The following is a 9,014-nucleotide window of genomic DNA, read 5'->3' on the forward strand; positions in this document are numbered from 1 at the left end:
TCCCCTACCTTATTTATAACTCATCGTTAAGGGAATTAATGTTGGTAGCATGTAATATCTAGATCCCAAGCATATATATTAACAGCAAGTATATGTATCAATTGGTTTATTCTAACAAAATCATCCCGTGATTGTTCATATTTTAATATGTTCTATTATTCATTGTTGCAATGTTCATTTACTGATCGAAAGAAAGCAGCCAACCTGTAGAACGATAATTGGTTTGATGATCTCTCTTACTTTCATTGCTTCACTCAACCTGTTACCTTCATTCTTCTGGATTTGCCCGTTTAAAATTCTAAACAACCTAGTTATAAAAATTCAAAGTGTGCTCATCAATAATAATTTCCCTTTGACAAGCCGTATTCAGAGCTTTTAAATCAATAAAATCCACTTGATGCATGCAGATTTCTTCTCAAATGATTTTTAATCCATTGCAAATTATTTCTCTATTTGTTGTGTTCATCAAACCTTATAGGCTATTAAAAATGATACCTTATGTGTGTATTATTGACTTTCTTCGAATACATGTTTGTAAGTATGGTTAGAATTACTTTTTAAAATATTTTTTATTTAAAAAAAATATACCAATAATATTTTTTATTTTTTAAATATTATTTTTAAGATCACCTATTTGAAAAGATAAAAAATATATTAATTTAAAATAAAAAAAAAAATAATTTTTTTAAAAAACTTTTAAAACATAATGTCAAACACGCCAAACACCAAACACCAAACACTACAGACATGCTTGAATTTGGTGGTTCAAGGGTGCTACGAGGATAACTCATGCTCTTGATCTCTAAACAGACAAGTCAATAGGTTTCATAGTTACTTTAAGAGAGAAAAAAAAAAAAAATAAACTTTCACATCCAAAAGCAAAGTACCAAGACATTCAAATTCTTATCAAACACTTACGTGCTTTTAATTGTTTTGCTTCAAAAGAAAGCATGTAAGAACTAAAACGATTGGAAACTGCTAAACAATACCAGAAAATTGTTCATCCGGATCTTATGGAACTCATATATAAGCAAGCTTGTTTTTCTTGATAAGCCCAGGGATTCATTAAAAATATAGGAGCACCAACATATCCTTACAGAAGAATCCAGATAATTTGAAAGCAATTTGTGGATACAAATAGTTCCTGTACTTTCTATAAGCTGACCGCTTCGACAGCACCAATCATCTAGCATATCTATCTGAAAAATCCCAAGAGTGCAACTTAACAAGTTGACAAAAAATGTTGTTTGATGTGTTGATAAATGTGAAGAGCATGCGGCATTCTTCTACATCAAAGGAGAGATGACATAGGTACCTGCTACCTGGTTTTCTGTCTGGTAAGGAGAACAAGCGTAGCAAACCCAACCATGATTACACCTCTCATCACCTGAGTAAAAACAACATTTACAACTAAGCTCTCAAGCTCTTTCTTCCCATTCTAGTGAGGAGAAGATAGCAAGGAGAGTACATTATTCTAATGACTACATTATATCTGTCTCTGTTGACAGTTCATATGGATTTAATGCAAAATCAATAGCACTCCATCATAGCAAAATTTAATGTTTCCTTACTTTTGGATCTTTTGATGCTGAGGTAGCACATCCTCAACAGGATATATAAGAAAGTTAATGACAAAGGAAGTTGTTTGACACTGTTTCTATGGAGATATTCAAGAAGGTAATTATTAAATTTAAAAACTGCAGAAAAGCGTGGAGTTTTCTAAGAATTTTAAGAAGGGCCGATTGCCTGATATATTCTTATTTTTTTTTTTTGTCTCAAAAAGAGTTGTTCTCGGGACCATTGTTAAAAGATCTGCTTCCTTCCACTTTCTTCAATATGTTTCCCATTAGACACTCATGGTAGGAGACGGGGATCAGATGAATACACAAAATGATTGTTGGTCTGTTCAAAAATTAATATAGTAATTGGTGTAGAATAGATTTTTGTCCATTAATGAATCCTTCTAAAGATAGCTCCAAGTAATTATCAAAACAAAAGCATGGTTTGACGAAAGGGAAAGGGAAGAAACCTGCCCAACTGGTCCTCCAGAAGTTTCAGCATCAATTGAACCCTGAAGTTTTGACATTTTCTGTCTTTGAGAGGTCTTCTCGCGTTCTTTGGACATGATACCAGTGCCACCATGAACACTAAGCTGGATATAATAGGCAAAGAAATCATTAGATTATTGAATTGAGTTTCTGAAAAATCATAAGGAAAGTCATTCAGCCATATATGGTCAGACAACCACAAATATGTGCATCATTCCAACTCAGCTGAATTGGGTTGGTTTCGTTTGCAATTTGATAACTTCATATTTAACAAACAAACTCATTACTCATTCGGTATGGAAGGAATAAGTAATGAAGTTAGCACTCACCTTCAGTGATGCATAGCATGTACATGCTACTGAATTTGCAAGAGTTACTATATATATTATTGAGATTGGTGTATTTCACCCCTGTAAGATGTTCAAGTCAAACCAGGAAGTGATATCATAATGCGACATTCAATGGTTGTGTTAGTACCACTTCTATTGCTCATAACCTCATACCATGGCTCGAGTTATGAGCAAACATACTTCAACAGATGTTTTACAAAGAAAATGAGACTCTTGCTGAATAATGTTCAGCCATTGTAAAAGTTGTCCGTTGAAGAAAATAAATACCTCTTCCATGTTTTCTGCTACAGAAGAACTCATCTTTCCTGCTTGCACTTTCGTGTCATCCCAGAAACTTCCCATTAGATTCAATAGTTGGGTTCCTGCAGTTGTGATACACAACCGCCGTCTTTCATAAGGGAATATCCAAGCACCATAGCATTCTGAAGAATGATGCGCATCTCCTGAACCTTCTTGAATGCTGATTCTTTCCAAATTTTTTTAGTGAGTTTCTTTTCCACTTTTAGTTATGAGCAAATTGCCACCTGAATGTTTTTTCCCGGCTAACAATTTACAATATGGTTGTTTACCCAAATACTCATTAAGCATTCTTCCTGAAATAGAAGCTTTGTCACCTACCAAAGCTCTCAACAAAACATCAGAAGTTTTCTCTTTCCCCATGTCAGCTTTATCCATAAGTTGGAGTTTATTCTTCAAAACTACATTTGATCCTTTATTTCGAAAACTTGCATCACTTAACTCTTCCTCCGACTTCCCTGTATCCTGAGATGAAGTAGTCACAGTAGATGCTCGAACAAAACCAACATGCTCTTCTCCTTCTCTAATATTATTTGAGGCTCCTTGAATGTCTTCTATAAGATAAGGACTTCTATCCCTTCCTGGAAGTGATTGTTCTGGTATATTCTTTTCTGTTCTAACTTCATCTGACCAAAAACATTTTGGAGCAAATTCCATTGGAATTTCCAACCTGCTCGATGCAGATTTTATTGGTAGCGGTGTTTCTTTTGGTTTCACATCCTGCATCACCACAAGTTTTGTTGAATAACATTTTAGAAAAGTAAGAATTTGCTGGTTCTAGCACGCAGAATTTTAAAACAATAAACCAAACACACCTGATTTAGACTACTTTCAAAGGCAGTTATCATGTTCCTTACATTTCTAGGAGTTTTGTTCACTGGGTTCTGCTTCCCCGGGACACTATCCCCATGTCCTTTTAGTTTCGCAGGAATCTTATCACTTGCAGTCACTTTTGGTTCTGAGCTTCCAAAATACAGAGCTTCTTTTGAGCGAATGGTTTTAAGGGGAACATCAATGGGAGGAGGCTCCGTTCCTCTCTTCTTTCCTAAGCTCTTGTGGCTTTCTTCATTTAGATTGGCTCCAAATCCTTGCAAAACAGGAGCAATGGATGGAGAGCCTTCATGTTTATCTGGATCATTCTAAAACAGGTCAAATGTTGTGAGAAGATCTTGAGGTAATTATCAAATGCTTTGTTTTTCAATGGAAGAAACAACATTCACAAGCAATGTTCAGGGATCCTTAACTGGACTTGTTTGCTTCAGAACACAATTTGTTCCTTCCCTGTTGTCCAGACATGATTTTCCACTCTTGGAAAAAGTGGGAGGAGTCGCTATCAGACTAACTTGAGTCGCCATCACTTCACTTTGAAAAACTCCTTTTCTTGAATCTTGAGAAGGTGGAGCAGTGAGAAAATCAAGAAAAAGACTTTCAGATAGGGGAGTTTGATATTACTATTTGTTCTTTTAGCTTTCATATTTCTGTTTAAACATTTTCTAGTTTATTTCATTTAAGCAAGATCAAACCTGAGACCTCATGTTTGGGCCATGAAGATGATGCAACCCTACTATCAACAGCAGTAGCATATTCTGGACATCTAGGTTCACTGCTGAGAAGCTCATCATGTTTCTTTTTCAATGCCAACTCTCTCTGCAAACAAGATTTAAAAATATGACAAGAGACAGAAGAGATACTTTACACTTCTTCTAACTCCCAAGAATGAAAACAAAAGGCTTGAAAGCAATAAGGCTATCTAACTACTCCAATAAAGTACATTTTGCGCAAAAAGATTTCAATGACAAGCTTCACTACCACGTCAACTAAAACCAGAATCAACACAACCATCTATTTGGAAATACAAAACTAATTGTCTCATAGGGCTAATGAAGAAAATTCCTAAGGATTGCTCTAGTTTGTGGGTACAGAAACACTGGAATTGCTGGTTTGTCGTGCCATCAGTAGATAAGTTAGTGATCGCTTAATAACAATAACTATCCAATTGGACTAGAAGGGCACAAGAGAGTTAAGATATTAAAGGAACAGAACAGAGCAACTGCACCATGAGACGGATACGATGGCGGTCTGCTTCACTGAGGACAAACTGCAACTTCATGCGCACATGCCCACCTCCTTCCAAGGGAAATGTGTCATCCCAAATACCCTTCTCTATTACTAACCTTGTCTCCACACCTGCAACCAATCATAACCATCCCGTTGCTGATGAACAGATGAATAGAATTTAGTGCAAGTGATCAATTAAAGCAAATGAGAAATGATTGAGCTAAAACCTGTATGTGATATTTCATTTCCCTTGGCATCCTGCAGTGTAACAATCAAATTTTCGCGGAGTGTTGTTAATGGACTGCTCCAACACACAACGTGTATGAGTAAAACTTCAACGTTTTATACATAAAAATAAAACTGCAAAGAAAGAGAGGAAACGATATTACAAAATGAAATCTCCCTTGTCCCGTGTTTCATACTCTCTTTTGCCCATGGAAACTACAGAATGATTATGAAATACAAGCCCTGTAAGATTTTAATGTTCCAAGGAAAACAAGGAAAGAAAGGAAAAAAACAAAAAACAAATAATTGGTCATCGTGTACCCTTTATGGACATTTGCGAAGGTGGTGATGATGACTGAAGACCCATGAAATCAAGAACTGGGAAGAAATAAAAGTGGAACATATTCAGCTGTAACAAAAGAACTGCCAGGTTTGAATTTCAGTTTAGAAACTACAGTTCTGTAGTACCTGAGACTTCGATGGCTCCTGGCATTGAAGATCAAAAACTTGATTTTTCAAGTTGGCTCAGGTATCGAAGAGTCAAGAGATCAACCAGGGACACAGAAGTAGAAGAGCTATGATCTCATATTGAAAATCTAAAACGATTGCTCCAGGTAAGAGTGGTGTTTGGGAGCATCTGCATGAGTTAGGATTGGATAGAAAAGAGTGGATGTGGTTGGACTACAAGCAATTTAAATGGTGGGGTCACCACAAGCCTTACAAATATTTCTAACCTCTACTTGGTGCAAAGCCAAATCTCTAATTTTGTCTTTTGCCACCATCTCAAAATGAACAAAATTATTAGCCACAAGTAATACAAATAATGTCCTGGTTTTGGTGTTTACATTTGCAATATCTATCTGATTAGCCGAGACATTGAAGAAGAATGTAAGAGGAAAGCATATCCAACTGCAGAATCTCTAACTCATAACTCATAAGCAACCCAAAAAGCTAAACTCATATCTTTTTTACAACAAACACCAATGTTAAAGTATCAATTAAAGACTTGGATTGGACTTTGCGGGTATAAACTGTTTAAGAATGGCTTTCTCTTCATCAATTTGTTTCTTCTCTTCACGATCCTTGGGTTTGATTTTTCTCTTCTCTTCCAATATCCACTTAAAAAGGTCATGCTGCTGATCTTCAGGCACGTGCTCCTTTTCCTCCCGAATAACTGGCGGAGGTGGTCTCTCAGGAATTGAAGTGGTTGCAGGTTCCAAGAAAGCTTCTACAGGAACTTCGTCATTTTCCACACCTCTGTTTGCTTCTTTGCTTGTCGTTTTCTTTTTTGGCTTGATAAACATATAAGCTGCAAGTGGTTGAAAGAAGTCCACAAAAATCAGTTACAAACTTCTATTATTAAGCATTTTATTCACAAGTGCTTGAGTTAAGAGGGAACAAAGTTTTGAATTGAATCATAGCTCCAAAGCATCAAAAACTAAACTATAAAATAATCAACAATAACAGAAACTGAAAATGCATATGCAAACATCCAGAAAATTTGATTTTGCAATTTCAAACTCATATTTAACTCATAGTTACCCAGACAGATAAACGAGCATCCTGAATTCGATCATTTTGGTTCCAGCAGCACGACAGTGCAAGAGCTGGACTCTTAGAGTCCTTGAAGGGCATGGTGAAGGAAGGCATCGGACGACAAATGCTTTCACAAAAATAAATAAATACCTCTCTTAATTGAAATGGAAAACATACATGCATGCATCATCGGGATTTTACTCATTTTCCTATAGGCATTCTAGGGTTTCGCTGGCACAATTTTAAATAATTGACTCTGATAAGTTCCCACGATTACAAACATTGAACCAATTGTGTCTACCCACTATGCACCACATAAAGGTAATTGGGACTGTCCCCTGCCCTCACATCCTCATCCTGAACGTTCTGCAATCCTATTTCCAGGTGACTCTAATTTGACACCTAGAAATGATGAAATTGAAAAAATAGTTTGATATGATCCTTCAATTAACAGTTGAGGAATAAGGAATTGTGAGCTCCTACTTAAATCTTAGTGGACCATTCTGAATCAGTTGGAGGAGTGGCAGGAAGAACATGGCCACCTTTGGCATTTATTTCTAGTAGACAGCTAATCAAATTGCTCATGCCTTTATATTGCCAGTACTGATATTAATTGCAGAACCCATAGGTCATCAGGGATGGTTAAATGGTAATGAACTTGCACGATAAGTAATTCCATCACGGTTGCTACACCAATATCCAATTGTATAAATCAGATCCCACATAATTATTCTTGAATTTCAATCAGCATATTGGTTCAAGTAGATGTGGAAAATGCTTATATATATATATATATATATATATATATATATGTATGATGAAAGCAGAAGCTTTGACTATTTGAGAATAACTTAACAACATGATGTCAATATCCTAAAAAACAACTCGACTGGAACTCAAAATTAGATGCACAATGACATCCCTGGTTCCAGGGAGCCGAAGCAATTTCATCAGCAGATTTTGCAGAGTCTTCAAACCATGCTTTGATCTACTAAAAATAGAATGTGCACCATTGAACACAAACTTCACCAAGCTCACATAGAAGCTGATCATAATGTTTTTCAAAAAAAAATGCGGCAGTTGACATATATCTAGGCACTCATGAAGGTTGTCAAGGAATCTATCAATTTCTCAACAAAAGAAAAACGCAAAGCAGTCAATATAACAAACACATTGTAAACAAAAAAATCAAAACCCAAAAGAACAATAGCAGGGATTTTACTACCTCCAAGACCAAGATTAACAATCATGAATAAACGCCAAATGGGCTTCAGCTTGTATCGATTAATTAGCGTTTCTTTCGAGGTCAAGTCTGCAGCATTTTCTGATCTAGAACCTTCCATTTTCATCGATGCTTTTGCCAGCAGCTTTCACTTTTATAATACACTAACAATAACAATGACAATAATAAAGAATTCTTTCCTTTTCTTTCTCACAGCTTCCTTTTTTGTGCTGCCTCTTTCTGGATTCTCTCACAGTTCCGCGCTTCATATAATAATAATCAAGAGACAGCGACAACAGGGAAAATTAAAGAGGACAGAAAACCAGCAGCTCATTGTGAAATATTTTGCTAACTTTCATTTTTATCCCTAAGATCTTACAGATTTTAGTTTTGCCCATATATTTTATTTTTTAACTTTCATTTAAATCCTTTTTTAAGAAGTTTTTAGTCCTCATATTCTAAACTAGATAAAATTTAGTCTCTTCATGAATTTTTTATTTTATTAATTCCTACATGTCAAATTATGAACTTTGTTAAAATTAATCAAACAATTTAACTAAGTTAATGGGAAAGGTAAGGTTTCAAGTGGGTTTAAATAGGTATATCAAATTAAAATATAATTCTATTAATTTATATGAAGAGATTTGATAGAATGATGATTTAATGGAAAAGTGGAAACTTTACACCTATTAGATAGACAAAATTAAAAATATAAAAATATTGAAGACATCCTGGACAAATTTTAGCCATGTAGGTTTTGGAAACAAATTGTTGTTATCATAATATGTGTTCTCAATTTTTATTACGGGGTAAGTTATTTTGAGAATTTATGGTTGTTATTTTTTCATTTTGTAATCTAAGTTTTCAAATATTATAATTTGGTCATTTTAAAGGTAATCAACACTTTACATCCTCTAGAGTTAGCACCAAAATAAAATCAATAAAAAATATATATTTATTCACAAAATTATTATTATATTTAAAATAATGTCTTAAAAACCTTTTTTTTGGTGTAGTATAGTATGTGTGTACATATATATATATATATAGGGGCGGAGCCTTTTACAAGGCTAAGGAGGGTTGTAGCCCTTTTTCCTTTTAATTTTTACATAGCAAATCTTATCCCACTTTTCCTCTATTTTACATCAAATTTATGTTCCACTTTCCGCATCTTTTACAACAAATCTAGTATCCCACTTTTCCTTTTAATACAAATTAATTAATAGCCATCAGCCGCCATTTTATTTTTTATAGCAACACTAATTAATTAGCCACCCA

The 9,014-nt window shown here is 34.8% G+C and overlaps 2 protein-coding genes across 4 annotated transcripts; both read right to left on the reverse strand.

Moving 5' to 3' along the window:
* Positions 1 to 1,011: 1,011 nt before the first annotated feature.
* LOC105142547 (uncharacterized) lies at positions 1,012 to 5,668 on the reverse strand. 3 transcript variants are annotated; one of them, XM_011050227.1, is made up of 12 exons: positions 5,447 to 5,668; positions 5,300 to 5,356; positions 5,143 to 5,194; positions 4,981 to 5,054; positions 4,752 to 4,882; positions 4,219 to 4,342; positions 3,940 to 4,082; positions 3,511 to 3,834; positions 2,666 to 3,415; positions 2,030 to 2,152; positions 1,316 to 1,387; positions 1,012 to 1,199 (listed from the first exon to the last, which is right to left on the reverse strand). In XM_011050227.1, exons 1-9 carry the CDS (start codon positions 5,469 to 5,471, stop codon positions 2,879 to 2,881), a joined length of 1,467 nt encoding a protein of 488 aa, XP_011048529.1. In that variant the 5' UTR covers positions 5,472 to 5,668; the 3' UTR covers positions 1,012 to 1,199; positions 1,316 to 1,387; positions 2,030 to 2,152; positions 2,666 to 2,878. The 3 variants fall into 3 exon arrangements, with proteins under 3 accessions (XP_011048529.1, XP_011048530.1, XP_011048528.1); XM_011050228.1 differs by having other exon boundaries at positions 1,012 to 1,387; positions 3,553 to 3,834; XM_011050226.1 differs by having other exon boundaries at positions 1,012 to 1,387.
* Positions 5,669 to 5,776: 108 nt separating this feature from the next.
* Positions 5,777 to 8,075, reverse strand: LOC105142546 (uncharacterized). Its single transcript, XM_011050225.1, has 2 exons — positions 7,740 to 8,075; positions 5,777 to 6,287 (listed from the first exon to the last, which is right to left on the reverse strand). Exons 1-2 carry the CDS (start codon positions 7,861 to 7,863, stop codon positions 5,977 to 5,979), a joined length of 435 nt encoding a protein of 144 aa, XP_011048527.1. The 5' UTR covers positions 7,864 to 8,075; the 3' UTR covers positions 5,777 to 5,976.
* Positions 8,076 to 9,014: the final 939 nt, after the last annotated feature.

Source organism: Populus euphratica, unplaced genomic scaffold, assembly GCF_000495115.2.
Source record: "Populus euphratica unplaced genomic scaffold, PopEup_1.0 scaffold147.1, whole genome shotgun sequence".
Lineage (NCBI taxonomy): Eukaryota > Viridiplantae > Streptophyta > Magnoliopsida > Malpighiales > Salicaceae > Populus > Populus euphratica.